The sequence below is a fragment of the Galleria mellonella genome, unplaced genomic scaffold (genome assembly GCF_026898425.1).
Source record: "Galleria mellonella isolate WM207_F2 unplaced genomic scaffold, CSIRO_AGI_GalMel_v1 utg962, whole genome shotgun sequence".
In the NCBI taxonomy this organism is placed as follows: Eukaryota; Metazoa; Arthropoda; class Insecta; order Lepidoptera; family Pyralidae; genus Galleria; species Galleria mellonella.
Window position 1 is genome coordinate 1,193,232 of NW_026442180.1, and position 17,122 is coordinate 1,210,353.

General features: G+C 36.9%; 1 protein-coding gene and 1 long non-coding RNA gene across 3 annotated transcripts in view; one reads left to right on the forward strand and one right to left on the reverse strand.

The window, feature by feature from the left end:
• Positions 1 to 300: 300 nt before the first annotated feature.
• Positions 301 to 16,818, reverse strand: LOC113522880 (innexin inx7-like). Of its 2 annotated transcripts, none has more exons than XM_052902885.1 (8): positions 16,663 to 16,818; positions 13,474 to 13,754; positions 12,386 to 12,563; positions 11,084 to 11,231; positions 7,457 to 7,646; positions 6,986 to 7,136; positions 5,891 to 6,080; positions 301 to 3,973 (listed from the first exon to the last, which is right to left on the reverse strand). In XM_052902885.1, exons 2-8 carry the CDS (start codon positions 13,711 to 13,713, stop codon positions 3,817 to 3,819), a joined length of 1,254 nt encoding a protein of 417 aa, XP_052758845.1. In that variant the 5' UTR covers positions 13,714 to 13,754; positions 16,663 to 16,818; the 3' UTR covers positions 301 to 3,816. The 2 variants fall into 2 exon arrangements, with proteins under 2 accessions (XP_052758845.1, XP_052758846.1); XM_052902886.1 differs by lacking the exon at positions 16,663 to 16,818 and adding an exon at positions 15,849 to 15,979.
• The window catches only part of LOC128202455 (uncharacterized), a 34,334-nt gene continuing 33,041 nt past the window's right edge, over positions 15,830 to 17,122 (forward strand). Inside the window, exon 1 of the long non-coding RNA XR_008253794.1 lies at positions 15,830 to 15,854. This is a non-coding gene — a long non-coding RNA (uncharacterized LOC128202455). The remainder of the gene's footprint in view (positions 15,855 to 17,122) is intronic.

A 17,122-nucleotide genomic window follows, 5' to 3' on the forward strand; every position in this document is an offset into this window, starting at 1 on the left:
GCTACACCGATACATGACAAAAGTATGTATGCATTATACAAAGACATCTGGTAAATCCAGAATGACATGCCTAGGTATATTAAAAACTAGCGATTCAGCCCGGCTTGGTACATACGGGTAGATAGAATTATTGTAAATAATATATAGCTTACCTTGCTGACTATAAATGTAACTTTATATAGGTGTACATTTTTTTATAATCGTTTAAGTACTTTTTGAATAGATCGAATAAATAAATAAAGGACGCAAACTACCTTGTAACTATGTACTACTCGCTTAAAAATAATTGCTAAATAAAGATTTACACTGTATAATATACTTTATTACCACAAGAAAAATATAAATTAACATATTATGACGTCTACATCGAAATTTCAGTTCTAAAACTATGTACCTACAACACACTTTTAAGTCATGAGCAAACATTTTTAAGTATAATTAACTAAGGCCACCGTATAAAATTAACAATTTATATCGATTTATTTAATTGTATATTAAAAAAAAAGTAATAAGAAATAAAACAAGAAACAGTAAATATAACACTACCTATTTTATTATATAAAAAAAAAAAAAACAAATTTAGACTAGCATGAAATTTAATAAGTACTTAACAAATACCTGTCTAAATCGAATGGATTCGACGAAAACACCAAAATCCGATCACATTTTAAGCTACTTCAAAATGAAGGCGCTTTTTCATTTGTTTTTTAGAACCTATAATATTTTGAGCACTGACACTATGTCTATCAATTCCATAAATTTTAAATAGGCTAAATTTGAGCTATTTTGTCCATTTTTTGCAATCGAATCTCATTGCACTGCACGGATTTATTTATTAGCTTACAAATATATTAATATTTACGTATATATAATTATATAAGTACAATAAATATAATTCAATGCGTTTACAATACTTTTTTACTGGTTCCATGACTTTGATTATAAAAATAGTACGTTATTGTAAGTGCATACTAACACTTTTTTTATAATTAAGGTCTAATTTTTTTTTAAGAATATCGCTTATATTGTTAAACATTATCTTGTATACAAAATTATTTTTATTACTGTTGAATATTTTTTATGCAACTTAATATAATAAAAATAGCAAACAAGCTGACGGCCCACCTGATGGAAAGTAGTAACCGTCGCCTATAGACATGAGCAGTACATAACGGAGTACTGTTTCACCCATGATACCCCCCATGCGTTGTTATTCCTGAGGACTCAGATTTTATTCCTCTGTACCCTGTACAGCCATGCAAACACAACTGCATCACGGTAGAAACACGAATGAGACAAAGGTACCCAAGCAAATGACTTTTCTTCAAAATCTCCCTCTGATCTCTGTCAAATATACAGAACATTTTTACCTATTATTACTTAAATAAAATAACAAAAGTTATATTATACATCATCTAGGTGACGAAATTATCTTAAAATATGTCCATTCCATTCGCAAAATATCATAAAAGGTAGTGGGGGGGGGGGGGAGATAAGAAGTCAAAGCACCATCCAAGGATTGTTAGTATTAAAGTTTAACAGCTCCATTTAGCAATGGATAGCAATATTCCCCATTAGATCGACTTCCATGCCATTACCCCTGGAAACCATCGTGGTTAATTCCTGTCGAATTGTCATGATAGACCAACTGACCTGACATCATCCTCACCAGTCATCCCTCACTGGAACCCTGCTAGTATAGTACGAGGTCTGTCCGGAAAGTTCGTATAAAAGTGTTCTGGAATGCGAGAAAGAGGAGTGGGGAGGCCAGGTAAGCGCAGGACCCCTTCCTTATGTCCCTAACAATGCTTCAGTTCTGGTCTGACCGCCGTGCGGTGCGAACTGGCTTGTCACGCCATCTGTGAAGTTACCTCTTAACGAAACCCCGTCGGCATGGAGCCCGCTTCCGTTGAAGAGCAGCGCGTCGTAATCAAGTTTCTCTCGAAACTCGGCAAGAATGGCCGTGAAATTTTTGCCGATCTCAGAACAGTTTATGGGGATGATGCTGTGAAGGAACCAACCGTCCACAAGTGGCTAAAAAGATTCAGAGAGGGCCGAGAAAGCGTTCAAGATGACCCACGTTCAGGACGTCCTTCCACTTCACATTCCGACGAAAACGTGGAAAGAATTCGAACTTGTGTTAATGGGGACCGTCGTTTAACGGTCAGACAGGTGGCTGAAGAGCTTAATTTGGGCAAAACCGTGGTCCACGAAATTCTAAGAAACGAACTTCAAATGAAAAAAATTTGCGCCAAGATCGTTCCGTGAGTTTTTGAGTAAAAATTCCATTACGGTGACCGAACACCCCCCCTATTCGCCGGATTTGGCCCCGTGTGACTTCTTCTTGTTCCCAAAAACCAAATTGGTACTTCGGGGGCGGCATTTGGGGGACATAAATGAGATAAAAAAAGCTACGACGGGGCAGCTGAGAAACCTACAACCAGAGGACTTTCAAGGAGCCTTCTCACAGTGGAAACGGCGTTGGCACAAGTGCATTATGTCACAGGGGGAGTACTTTGAAGGGGATAAAATTGATTTACCTGAATAATTGAAAAATAAAATTTTTAAAAAACTTTTATACGTACTTTCCGGACAAACCTCGTATAATAGATGGGGTTAATACTTCTTTTATGTCATAAAAAACCATGGTGGCCAGCCAGCTTGTTGTAGAATTTGACAAAACCAGCAATCTTATCAGCAATAATAAACAACCTGTATTTACAAGACTTTGTCATTCACAGCCACAGTAAAGTAGTTATATTACAGTCAATTATACAAATTGTTCATAAAAATAGAAATTTTCTCTTAAGAAACATAATAAAATAGCTTTCATGTTGTTTCGCAAAATTTTTTGCATCTAAATGCAAAAAATTTTAAAATTCTAAAATTTTAAATTGTTTGTGTGAGTGTTATCTTCTAAATTGTACATAGCTTTTATATTAATTTTGTCATAAATTAATCCTTTCCTTTTAGTTTTAATTTATAGCCAAATGAATTATGTAACTTCGTGATTTATTTGAAAAGTTAAAAAAAATATTTTCAAACCTACAATAATTAATAATTTCTTAAGAAAATTTTCTCAGTCTTGAACACCACTATTGCCTTTAATATACCCTTCACTACTAATCTTATATTATTATAATATTACGTTTTAGTAAAAATTCTCAATTGTCAAAAAAAATTTTAACTGCAACAAAAGCAATGAAATATAATTTCGGGAGCAAGAACAGCAATCCAAAATAATGACTGTATAAAAATATTTAAAATAATTTTACTCCAAGATAATACAATCAAAATAATTTAAAATACTAAAAAAAAATAACATTATATATAAAATAAAATATAGACTACAAGAAAAACAGTCAGAAATAGTTACAACTGTAAGAAACGCAATTAAAAGTAATAGTACTGCAAGAAAAACAGCTCGAGAGAACTTTTCACTACAAAGAGTCCTTTAAGTCTAAGAAAGATAGTCCAAAGTAGTCACCTTTAGTTAAAAGTAACTATTAACCTAAACTAAAACAGTTTTGCTTCTTTACACTGAAAAATGCTAATTAAATAATAAACAATTAATTGATATTATATATACTACATAATATCCTAACATATCAAAATCCCGTGTCACGTTCTTCGTTCACGCTAATCTCCAAAACAGCTCAACCAATTGTAATGAAAATTTGTTAATATGTAATGTTTGATCCAAATTGAGAGATAGGATTCTTTTAATTCCAATAAGAAAACATTGACCCTGTAGGTGGCAGCTGACAACAAAATGTTTACCGGGTCGACCCATCCATCTTCTTTTCTAAGCTTATATTATGCACCTTTCTTGATATCTTTAAGTGGTAACGTTTCATCGCTGTACTCATGGGTGGCAATCAAAACCGGTTGTGCACCGACCTCTTCAGGTATATTTTGATCTAAAGGCATGTCTCTCTTCTCTAATTCCTCGGCGAGTGTCTTGTATAATTCCCTGTAAAACAAATTGAGTTATTAACAAATCATACTTGTGTCTAAGCTAGTCGTTTTTTTTTATGCCACTTAGAATGGCAAACAAGCTAACGGCCCACCTGATGTAAAGTGGTAACCATCGCCTATAGACGTGAGCAGTACCATGGACATAACAGAGTATACTGTTTCACCCATGATACCCCCCATGCGTCCTGAGGACTCAGGTGTTATTCCTCTGTATCCAGTACATTCACGCCATATCCCACCCTTCAAACCGAAACACAGCCATACAAACACAACTGCTTCACGGTAGAAACACGAATGGGACAGAGGTACCCAAGCAATCGACTTTTGTACAAAATCTCCCTCTGCTACAGCTTCGACATTCCATGCAAATTTCTTATTTGATGACCTATTGGTTTATTACATTGAATCCTTTAAACCTAATATACTTGTTAGGAAGGCAAAAAATATTAGTAATTTAGCAAACATTGCAAAATCCTTTGTATTAATATTAACAATAGCCGTGTGGGCCCGGTATAGAATAGGCCTCCCCATCCATATCCCATGGGTGTCCTAACAGGTAACTATGGGTAGGCGAGGGATAAGCAACAGCGTCTGTCTTAAAACATCTCCAAAGCCCAACTGCCGATACGAATCCACTTGCCAAGCGTGGCAACTACAGGCAAGACCTCTCAAGAGGTAAGCTTATGTTCAGCAGTGGACAGTTTTTTTTTTTTATGGGTTTAAATGGTATGGTAACCCCGCCTGCGCTAACGGGTTACGCTGGCGGAGCACCAGTGAAGGGTGATAGATGAGAATGAAAACAGGCCAGTTACCCCATCAGGAATTAACCATGATAGTTTCCAGGGGAAACCGCAAGGAGGTCGACCTGGTTGGGTATATTGCTAGCAATGGAATTCTCAGTCTCCATTACTAACAATCTCTTTCCCCCCCATTACTATAATATTATTACTTATTTAATTATTGCGAAATTTCATATTAACATAAGACCGAATGGAGGGGGGAAGGGATTGTTAGTAATGGGACGGTTAATCCCCATTGCTGTCAATATACCATATCAGGTCGACCTCCACGCGGTTTTCCCTGGAAACCATCGTGACTAATTTATCGTTGAATTCGTCACGATGGGCTAACTGGCTTGCTTTATCATCCCTCACTAGTGTCCTGCCAGTGTATACCGTTAGCACAAGCGGGTTTACCATTTCATTATCATCCATTAAAAAAAGAACGAAATGCAGGGGAGAAATAATTGTTACGAATAATAATGGAGACTAGAAATCCCGTTACTGGTAATATACCCAAGCAGGTGGCCTACACGCGGTCTCTCTGGAAACTAACATGGTTACTTTCTGAAGAATCATCATGATGGACTAACTGGCCTATTTCCATTTGCATCTATCACCCTTCACTGGTAATCCGCCAGCTTATACCGTTAACGCAGGTGGAGTTATCTTTACATTATCATCCATAAAACCAAATAAATATCTTTGTCCTATTTGTATTATTGCCGTGAAGATGATGCGCTTGCATCGCTATATTTGGGTTTGAAGGATGAGATATTACAGGTAAATTACAAGGTACAGAGGTATAACACTATAGTCCTCAGGAATAACAATTGGAGATACCATGAGCATCACATGGTATTCTTTTATCTTCGTGATTCTATTCATGTCTATGGATTACGGTCACCACATTCCATCAGATGGGCCATCAGCATGTTTTCCATTCTAAATGTCATAACAATAATAAATTAACGTAAATTAAGTTACACTAAAATACTTCCAGTAGGTAATTTGAATTTTTATCCATTTATATTTCTTAATTAATAATAATACCTTAATGCCTTTTTAACTGTATAATAATGCCACACCAACCAAATTCGAAGAAACTTTAACAGTGTGCTCAAAATACTCACTGGAAGAGGAATCCTTGCATGTTTTTAGCCAAATAATACAGGAACAACCAATCGCCAAATTGGCAGCCGTTGACAACCCTGATCACGTTATAAGGGTTGAATTTTCCGGACACCACCTGTCCGAAGACTACGTCGTTGAACCTCAGTGAACGGCGGTACAGATAAAAGGACATAGCGCGCCAAATGACAGCTGAAAAAATATTTAAGAGCATTATTTAGTACTTTCTTCCGCAGCTTTTCCTGAAGGAATTAATGTGCAAAGTATCCTCTAAGTAACAAACTCTTCCGTTTTATATATTAGTATAAATACACAGGCAGTGGCGATAGTGATCACCAATGAGGGACGATAAAAGAAGAGAAAAACAAGTCAGTTATCACATTGCGACGAATTCATCAAAAATTCACTACGGTGATTTATAGTGGGGACCGTGTGGTGGTTGATTTAGCAGGGTAACGCTAGCAATGGGAGATAATATCCCCATTTTTACGTAACAATCCCCTTCTCCTTGAATCTTTTCTCATGCAAAGTCATATGTGTATGTTTCGGCATGGAATAGGCCACCCCTTCCTTTCCCGTTGGCGTCGTAAGAGTCGACTAAGGGAAGGCGAGAGACGGACAGCGGCGTCCCTCTTAAAACATCTCTAAAGCCTAACTGCGGTTGCCAATCCTCCTGCTAAATATAGCAACTACTGACAAAACCCCCCACGGGTGAGGCATATGTTCAGTGGACAATTAAAGGCTGATATGATAGGCATATTTGAGACAAACGCTAGACCAGACGCGTCTTTATAAATTCAGTCATTAGCTTATTTACAATTCTAGCGTACTAGGACAAAGAACATTGTCGAAAAAAGCAATAGTTGGGTTTGGGTTTACTGGAAGAAATCTCTTTTAGAGATAAGCCGACAGCACACCTGCAATGCCGTTAGTGTTGTGGGTGATCATGGGCGGCGGCAGTCACTTACAACCAAGTGAGCTGCATGCTCGTTTGCCCCTGTGTTGTAATAAAAAAAAGCTCGCCTTTGTGCACTATTATGTTTGTTTTTTTCTATTTCAATAACCTTTTGTGTAGAATAAAGAATAAATAGTCTCACCAAGCACTGAAGCAATAAACAGAAACAGCAGCCAGAACCACAGTATGACGTATATTTTCTCGTGTACAATGTTGAGCGCCATCACGCAGAGTGCATCGTGCTGTTGTATCGTGCCGCTGGGACCGTACTTGTGGAACAAGCATTTCGTTACCTACAAATAAAATTCCTGAATATATACGTATATATATATTTTTTTAAACTTATCAGGTTATATATATTTTGAAATCTCAACTGCTTCTTCTGTTCTATTCTATTTCACTAAACAACTAAACTTTAAGCCCTTTAATTCGCGCCAATCATTGGATCACGTTTTTAATTAACTTAGTTAAATCAATAAATGGAAAGACGCAAACAAGCTGACACCTCATAGATAGAAAACGTAAACAGTCTGGACATTCTTGAAACTTTAATAAAAAAAAGAGAAATATAGTTTTAATTATTACTTAATACTAATAGTTTAATTAACAATACCTTAGGGAAAATAGCCTCCAAAGGATCAGCGATTTCGTTCCAATCACTAAAAGAGAGGACTTTCGGCCCTAAACCAATAAACTCTCCGTTCAGAAATCTATTGATTAGCCAAATTTGAAACATCACGTGCAGAAGATTTGCAACCTCCATCGCCATCATCCATACGGACCAGGTACGTGAAACTCGTAACCTAAAATCGGATTTAGTATTTAATTTACAAATTAAATTAATATTGTAAATATTCTATTTTTTTTTTTATACAACTTAGAATGGCAAACAAGCTAACGGCTCACCTGATGGAAAGTGGTAACCGTCGCCTATAGACATGAGCAGTACCATGGACATAACAGAGTATACTGTTTCGCCCATGATACCCCCCATGCGTTGCCATTCCTGAGGACTCAGGTGTTATTCCTCTGTACCCTATAAATTCACGCCATATCCCACCTTTCAAACCAAAACACAGGCATGCAAACACAACTGCTTTACGGTAGAAACACGAATGGGACAGAGGTACCCAAGCAATCGACTTTTGTACAAAGTCTCCCTCTGGTATTCATTTTTATTGTTAAAAATTTGCACGCCGACATAGAGGCAGAATGTCATGGGAAATATAAACCTCTATCATCTGAAATTGCCTACATTCATGAAAAATAAATTCATTTCATTTCAACGAGAAAGAATCTGTACAAAGTCACACACGTGGACACTTATCTTCCATTGTTTGATGCCCAGCAGTTGCGACTGTATGGTTGCATTTCGTTTTGAGAGGCAAATAAATACGAGATATGGAAATATCCATATGGTACCGAACAGATACTTTGTGAGGGAGACTTTTTTTTATACAACTTAGAATGACAAACTGACAATCCACCTGATGGAAAGTGGTAACTGTCGCTGGCTGTGGTTATGTCCATGGCACTGTTCATGTCTATAACATGAGCAGTGCCATGGACATAACAGAGTATACTGTTTCGCCCATGATACCCCCCATGCGTTGCCATTCCTGAGGACTCAGGTGTTATTCCTCTGTACCCTGTAAATTCACGCCATATCCCACCATTTAAACCGAAACACAGCCATGCAAACAATACTGCTTTACGGTTGAAACACGAATGGGCTAGAGGTACCCAAGCAAACGACTTTTGTACAAAGTTTCCCTCTGGCATTATCTGCGGTTAATCATTACTTTAGAGTGCTCCGGTACCTAGAAGAGCACCGGCTGATCTGTGATCGCCAGTATGGCTTTCGACAGGGACGTTCGGCCGGTGATCTTTTAGCTTACTTAACACACCGATGGGCAGTGGCAATCGAGAGTAAGGGAGAGGCCTTAGCAGTTAGTCTGGATATTGCGAAGGCCTTTGATCGGGTGTGGCAATGCTGGTGTCCCGCAAGGCTGTGTACTATCTCCGACTCTGTTTCTTCTGCATATCAATGATATGTTACAGATAAGTAATATTCATTGCTATGCGGACGACAGTACAGGAGATACATTATATACCGGTCATGCAAAGATCTCGCGGGCACATACCGATGAGTGCCGGAATAGACTTGTGTCTGAAATCGAAACTTCACTCCATCAAGTTTCGATCTGGGGTGAACAAAATCTTGTCCAATTTAACCCCAAAAAGACACAAGTCTGCGCGTTTACCGCAAAAAAGACGCCGTTTGTCGTATCTCCTCACTTTCAGGGCACTTCCCTTGATAAAAAGTCAAGTCTAGGAATTCTGGGCGTTGATATATCTTGCGACGTCCAGTTTTGCGGTCATCTGGAGGAGAAGGCTAAGATAGCTTCCAAAAAGTTAGGAGTGCTCAATAGGGTGAGACGATATTTCATTCCAGAACACCGCCTGAAATTATATAAAGCCCAAGTCAGGCCGCATATGGAATACTGTTCTCACCTGTGGGCAGGAGCGCCACAGTACCAACTCCTTCCGTTAGACCGCATTCAAAGTCGGGCGGCTCGAATTATCGATAGTCAACGCCTTACTGTCCGACTTGACCCATTGAAACTGCGCAGAGATGTTGCGTCTCTGTGCATCTTCTACCGAATTTATCATGGGGAGTGTTCTGAGGAATTGTTCGGATTGATACCTGCTGCTGATTTTCACCACCGTACAACCCGCCACAAACTAAAGTTTCATCCCAATCATCTGGACGAGTGGCGGTCTTCCACCGTGCGTTTTTCAAGGCACTTTCTTCCACGCACAACCATTCTTTGGAATCAACTTCCAGCAGCAGTATTTCCGAACCGATACGACAACATAACCTTCAAGAAAAGAGTATATTCCTTTTTAAAAGGCTGGCAGCACACCTGCAATGCCGCTGGTGTTGTGGGTGATCATGGGCGGCGGTAGTCACTTACCATCAGGTGAGCCGCATGCTCGTTTGCCCCCTGTGTTGTAAAAAAAAAAAAAGAGTCATTCGAAGATACATAAATACCAAATATGTGTGATGTATATATTTATTTATGTAATATATACTATTTTTTTTAATGGATGATAATGAAATGGTAACCCCGCCTGCGCTAAGAATATACACTGGCGGGGTACCAGTGAGTAAGGATAAAAGGGCAGGTCAGTTAGCCTATCGTGATGAATACACTTGGAATGGGGGGAAGGGATTGTTAGTAATGGAGACTGAGAATCCCATTGCTAGCAATATACCCACCCAACCAGGTCGAGCTCCTCGCGGTTCCCACTGGAAACTATCATGGTTAATTCCTGATGAATTCATCATGATGGGCTAACTGGCCTGTTTTCGTTCTCATCTATCACTATTCACTGGTGTATATTACTAGCAATGGGACTGATAGTTCGCATTACTAACAATCCCTTCCCCCCCCCCATATATACTATTATAAGTACTTAGTTATATATATATATATATATATATATATATATATATATATAGTATTCTTGTGATAATTTGCATATTTTTTTAAAACGAGTAGTTTTAGTTTTAGTAGTATTAGATATAACTGCACACGCTCGCCATTTGAAAACCTTTATTTGAAAACGTTCTGAATACATTACGACGGTTTCCAGCTAGAATGTTCGATCGTGGAACATGTCAGGTGGTCGAAGCGTCCAGAAAACTTGAATAATTCTTGTCGCGTATAACTGTAGATTGCATCTATTGTTAATTTTTTTTTAAATGTATGCGCATGCATATAAAATACCTACTTCTTTCAATATCGTAGGCACTTGCATATAGATTACTTATTTCAAGTTAGCGATAAAGCCCATTTTGATATCAATTATTCCATGACTATATATATATATATATATATATATATATATAAGATAAACTACGCATCCTAATGACCTAATTGTCAGATTATATATATATATATATATATATATATATATATATATATATATATATATATATATATATATATATATATATTTAAATTAGAGAGGAATAACATCTGAGTCCTTAGAAATGGCAATGCATGGGGGTATCATGGATGAAACAGTATACTCTGTTATGTCCATAGCACTGCTCATGTCTATAGGCGACAGTTATCACTTTCCACCAGGGGGGCCGTCAGCTTGTTTGCCATTCCAAGTTGCATAAAAAAAAGAATATTAACGGGTCTGACGATATATGACTTGTGGTTACCTAAAAATGATATCCTTTCTTATGAGTGCAATCTTCTTTTCTATAGTTTTTTTCGAAGGTATCGTATCTTTGTTAACTTTTATATCCTCCTCTTGGAACGAAAGACTCGCAAACTGCAGACCATCCACCAAAGCTTTAATTCTCCCTCCTACAATAAAAAAAAATCATAATAAAAAAAAAATCATGATTCTCCTCTAACAAGTTAATATTCGAGTTTATAATTATTATTAAAGGTACTATCTTCCTCAGGTATATCAGCCCTATCGTACCCTGAACTGATTTATTAATTAATGGGCATCAATAATTTACAGAGATGTTCAAAAATTTCCGATTCGCGTTCAGCTAATATAGATTGAATAAGACCAATATTAAATTTATTTAAGAACATTCTCATGTGTCTCCAATATCGAATTATATCTCACTCCAGCTTGTTTTTTTTTATACAACTTAGAATGGCAAACAAGCTGACGGCCCACCTGATGGAAAGTGGTAACCGTCGTCTATAGACATAAGCAGTACCATGGACATAACAGAGTATAATGTTTCGCCATGATACCCTGATGAGGACTCAATTGTTATTCCTCTGTACCCTGTAAATTCACGTCATATTTTAGTTCAAACCGAAACACAACCATGCAAACACAACTGCTTTACGGTTGAAACACGAATAGGACAGAGGTATCGAAGTAAGCGACTTTTGTACAAAGTCTCCCTCGTTTGTATAAATTATTGCTTTTGTGCTGTTAATTTTTCATCCAACTTGAAATGGTATACAAACCACTTAGTGGAAAGCTATAACCGTGTTCTATGGGCACGAAGAGCATAATGCACAATACAAAATACAATGAGACCCTCATGATGAGGTGGTATGCGTTAACTTTTATGAAAACTAAAATTTTATGCTTTCGTACCTTGCAATTTTACTACCATTACCCACGTTGTACGTCGGCAAGTGCTACTACTTGGTGGTAGAAACACGAGTGGCAACAGAAACGACTTTTGTGCAATAACTCACTTTGCTTTCTGAGTTCTACCATATTTCCTTGTTTGGTTTAAGTTATTATACCATTATTTTATATTACTTCTTCATTAATTTATTTAAGACATTAATTACTTGATATATGTTTAGATTTAATTTTATTATAGTACCTTTTTTTGTACAACTGAGAATGGCAAACAAGCTGATGGCCCACCTGATGGAAAGTGGTAACCGTCGCCTATAGACATGAGCAGTACCTATTTATTACATTACAATAGTGATTAAATTAATTTAACTGCTTATTTAATTGTGTTACCACTAACCTTCCTTCTTCTTCCATATGTAATGAGGCATATAGAAAGCTATAGATTGAAGGAAGAGTAAGAACGGCACCCATTGGTAGTACTTGTGGTGAATAGTCTCATCATTTTCCAAGATAGGTCCCACTCCTGGATGAGGTAGGAACCCAGTTTGAAGAAGACTTTCATTGTAATGTCGTACCTGGGAAAAGATACATAGTTAAGACTTTAACATGTTATTTTCTTTTACCAGAGGGAGACTGTACAAAAGTCGATTGCTTGGGTACCTCTGTCCCATTCGTGTTTCAACCGTGAAGCAGCTGTTTGTATGGCTGTGTTTCAGTTTGAAGGGTGGGATATGACGTGAATATACTGGGTACAGAGGAATAACACCTGAGTCCACAGGAATGGCAACGCATGGGGGGTATCATGAGCGAAACAGTATACTCTGTTATGTCCATGGTACTGCTCATGTCTATAGGCGACGGTTACCACTTTCCATCAGGTGGGCCGTCAGCTTGTTTGCCATTCTAAGTTGTATAAAAAAAAAATAAAAAAAAATTGTTCAAATCATAGAAAAATGGAGCATTACTATTATTCTACAACTATTGTAGAAAAGAGCATATTTAACTCCTATTTTCAGTTTCACTGATGCTTATTTATTTATTTATTTTTATTTTATTTAATTCTTTATTGTACACACCAGTTATAATAATAGGACAGAGGTAATCAAATGTACAAAGGCGAGCTTAACTCTAATTGAGTTTTCTTACAGCAAACCCAAAGTGGAAAGGAGCATTAATGTCAGCGGGTAGATCGGTGTACAATATTGTAATAATTTTTTAAGCAAATTAGACAAAATTAAATTAATTACATTATATTTAATCGTATAAATACACATATACATAAATATATACCTACATCTATGCATATACTTACACATACATAAACACATACAATATACCTACCTACCCATATAACATACCTACACATATAGATAAATAAATATATGTTCATAGAGATAGAAGATGCTCTTTAAGTCTACTCCTAAAAATATTTAGGGATTGACTCTCACGGAAAAATATACTTATGTTGAAATAAGTAAAACTTACAATCGTAAATGTGGCCATGAAGAAGCAATACGTTTGTATCACTTTCTCCGGCACTCCAGCGCCGGATATGCATCTGATATGTTCCCCAAACTGTTCCCTGGCGCAGACCAAGATCACAAACGCTATCAGGAGCGTAACTGTAAACTGGTAATGTAGCTTGAATACGAAGTTATCTATTTTCGGCTTCTTGAAGTTCAACTTCAAACGCGGCACCAACGTCGATACTGTTGCTGGCAACATTGTGTCTTTTGGCAAGAAACCTTAACTGAGAATAAGCTTTTCTGAAACAAGAGATACCATCATATCAGTCTTTATTCCTTCCCTGCTGGATATAGGCGGCCCCCATGGACTGTCAGAAGGAACGGGGCCGTTCCTTAGGCCAATTAGAATTGGGAGGGCTTTGCACTGGCAAACCTGCTTGCAAATCCCACCTAAATGTCCACCTGGGGAGAAAGGGATTGTTAGCAATGGAGTTCGACATTGCTAGCAATGTGCCCTATCAGGTGGACCTCCACGTGGTTCCCCTGGAAACCATCGTGAACAATTCTTGTTGAATTCGTCACGATGGGCTAGATGGGCGAGATGGAAAGGAATAGATGCAGAGACCAAACCACAAATAAATACTTTACCAGAATCAATCGAATACTTGTATGTAGCTTTATCTAATTTAATTTCACCTAGAACATAAAAGTTTTCATTAATTACATATTCATAATGTACTGGAGATATTTTTTTAAACTGTAAACACTAAGCACCGACAATTAATGGGGAAGAAAGGTTCTTGAGTGGCGACCTCATACAGGCAAACGCAGTATAGAACGACCCCCCATTAGTTGGAGTGACGACCTCAAATGCATAGAAGGTTGTGGATGCAGGTGCTTTAGGACTGTTCCACTGGACATAGGCCTCCCCTATAAACTGCCACAAGTTTATAGGGGAGACCTATGACCAGCAGTGAACGGATAATGAAACACTAAGGAAAAATGGTATAGTACCTTATCATTCAATAAATTTATATACACATTAAAATATACAAATGAACTCAAAATTCCACCAAACGCCAGCAACAAAAGACATAAATAAGAAATTTTCAAAGAATTTATTACTGCCCGATAATCATAGTTTACAATCGTAGAAGTACCCACAACGACCTACTTGCAGTGAAGTATGTATTTATATAAATAGTACTTAAACGCTACTGATCTATCAAACCTACATAATACTGAAAGTAAACATACTTGTGCTCTACCAACAATACGGCTCTTACCAATATGATAAAACTATTTACGTAAACAAACTATGTCTATACGCAATTTCTTTCAAGTGGGAAGAAAATTAATTAATATAAACGGTCTTAAAAGGTCAATTTGTTATTGTTAATTTTTTTTAATTTTACAATAACATTTTTTTTTTAATTATCACAAAGAGTCAATTTGTTAATATATCTTTTAATTTTTCTTTGTTTAACAATAATAACTTTATTTTCTTCTAAAAATCTTAATAGGTATTTAATAAGACGTACAGAGTTTAGTGCATCCAGTCAATTTGTTTATAATTACTCTTTTCCATCCAAAGGTTGCCTGGTAGAGATAGCTCTTAACAATAAGTTCGCCAATTGTTTTCTCAATGTAATGTTTTCTTGTAATTGTTTGTATTTATAATTAGTTTACTATTGTAATCTTACGGAGGAAACAATAATTATCTATTATTTATATATTAATATCAGATATCTTATTATTATATTAATTATCAGATTATCTTACTATTAGTATAATTTAATTTTAATTAACTATAATTTAGACATCAGACAAACATAAACAAATAAATTACGAATCGATCATTTACGAACAAAAATCATAAAAGTAAAGTCAACTGACTTTAAGAAGAATGACTCATTTGCTGGTGACATGTTTTATTATCATGATATGATAGTTCATATCGTGATGATTTATCGCTAGAAACAGTCACTAATAGATGATCTCGTTTCATCATTAATCACTAAATACAATATACTACTTTGTTTGTACAAAAGTTCATTATGCTATATTATACATAATTGTAACTTTCATGTTTAGATAATGAAAATAAATATGGGGGGTATCATGGGCGAAACAGTATACTCTGGCAGATCTACCTCCACGTAGTCCCCCCTGGAAACCATCGTGCTGATTTCCATGTGTATTCATCATGCTTGGCTAACTGACTTTTCGTTCTCACCTATCATCCCTCACTAGTGCCCCTCCCGTTAACGCGAGCAAGGCTGCCATTCCATTATCATCCATTAAAAAAAACCGCCTGCGAAACATAGCAACTACTGGTAAAGCCTTTTTTTCTATTTATTTACAACACAGGATGCAAACGAGCATGCGGCTCACCTGATGGTAAGTGACTACCGCCGCCCATGATCACCCAAAACACCAGCGGCATTGCAGGTGTTCTGCCGGCCTTTTAAAAAGGAATATGCTCTTTTCTTGAAGGTTATGTTGTCGTATCGGTTCGGAAATACTGCTGCTGCAAGTTGATTCCAAAGAATGGTTTGTGCGCCTTATGGAGGAGGGCAGAGGTTTAGCATGTCTCAAATAAATCTCAAAGTCCCAGATATTGCAATACAGAGAATAGGTGAATCACATTTAAAAAAAAAAAAACAAATGGCGACCATCTAGGTAACGTATGTGAGAGTATATTTAAGAAAGATACATATGCCACATATTCAATCAAATGTTCAAAGAACATTATATCTATCAATCAAACTCCAAATCCTTCTAAAACTATTTTTAATTGAAAACCTCTGAAATATTCGGGGGGAAAAGCGATTGTTAGTAATGAGGTTTAATAGCACCATTGCTAGCAATATACCCAACCAAAGCGACCTCCTCGCGGTTCTCCCTGGAAACTATCATGGTTAATTCCTGATGAATTCATCATGATGGGCTAACTGGCCTGTTTTCATTCTCATTTATCACCCTTCACTAGTGCTCCGCCAGCGTATCGCATTAGCGCAGGCGGGGTTACCATACCATTTACACCCATCAAAAAAAAACCTCTGAAATATTCTATCGTTAATTTATAAAATACTAACCTAACTTTATTTTGATTGTTTTTTTTTACTCAGAGCCACCTTTGTCTAGATAAAACGTTTAATCGTCTTATATATCTATTTATATAAAACAGAACAGGGAATCTACTTACTTGCAACTAGCCAGTGGCTGACCACTGATTTATATACACACTGCACGCAATAATCGATTTTTATTCAATCACTTTCAAATTAAAACAGCACCATAAGCCGCTTACGTGCGAATTGTCTTCTTGTCACTGCCAGAATATGTAAGTTATCAAGACGATAAGATAATGCTCCTGCGGTATAAACGATAAACACTTATGTTTTAATTCAATTTAAAAGAATAACTTCGATGATAGATACACCATTTTGTTTTCGGTCTATATTGTCTTACTTCCTATTTTTTTTTTCTTTTAATGGATGATAATGGAATGATAACCCTGCCTGCGCTGTAGGTAAATACTGACGGGGCACCAGTGAGTGATGATAGGTGAGAACGAAGCAAGTCAGTTATCCCATCATGACGAATTCAACAAGAATTAGTTACGATGGCTTCCAGGAGGAACCACGTGGAGGTCGACCTGATAG

Coding starts and splice junctions, on each gene's coding strand:
- LOC113522880 (XM_052902885.1), bottom strand. CDS start 13,713: ATGTTGCCAGCAACAGTATCGACGTTGGTGCCGCGTTTGAAGTTGAAC. Junction 11,232..12,385: donor CATATGGAAGAAGAAGGAAG/GTTAGTGGTAAC, acceptor TTTTTATTGTAG/GAGGGAGAATTAAAGCTTTG. Junction 7,137..7,456: donor TGGAGGCTATTTTCCCTAAG/GTATTGTTAATT, acceptor TTTTATTTGTAG/GTAACGAAATGCTTGTTCCA.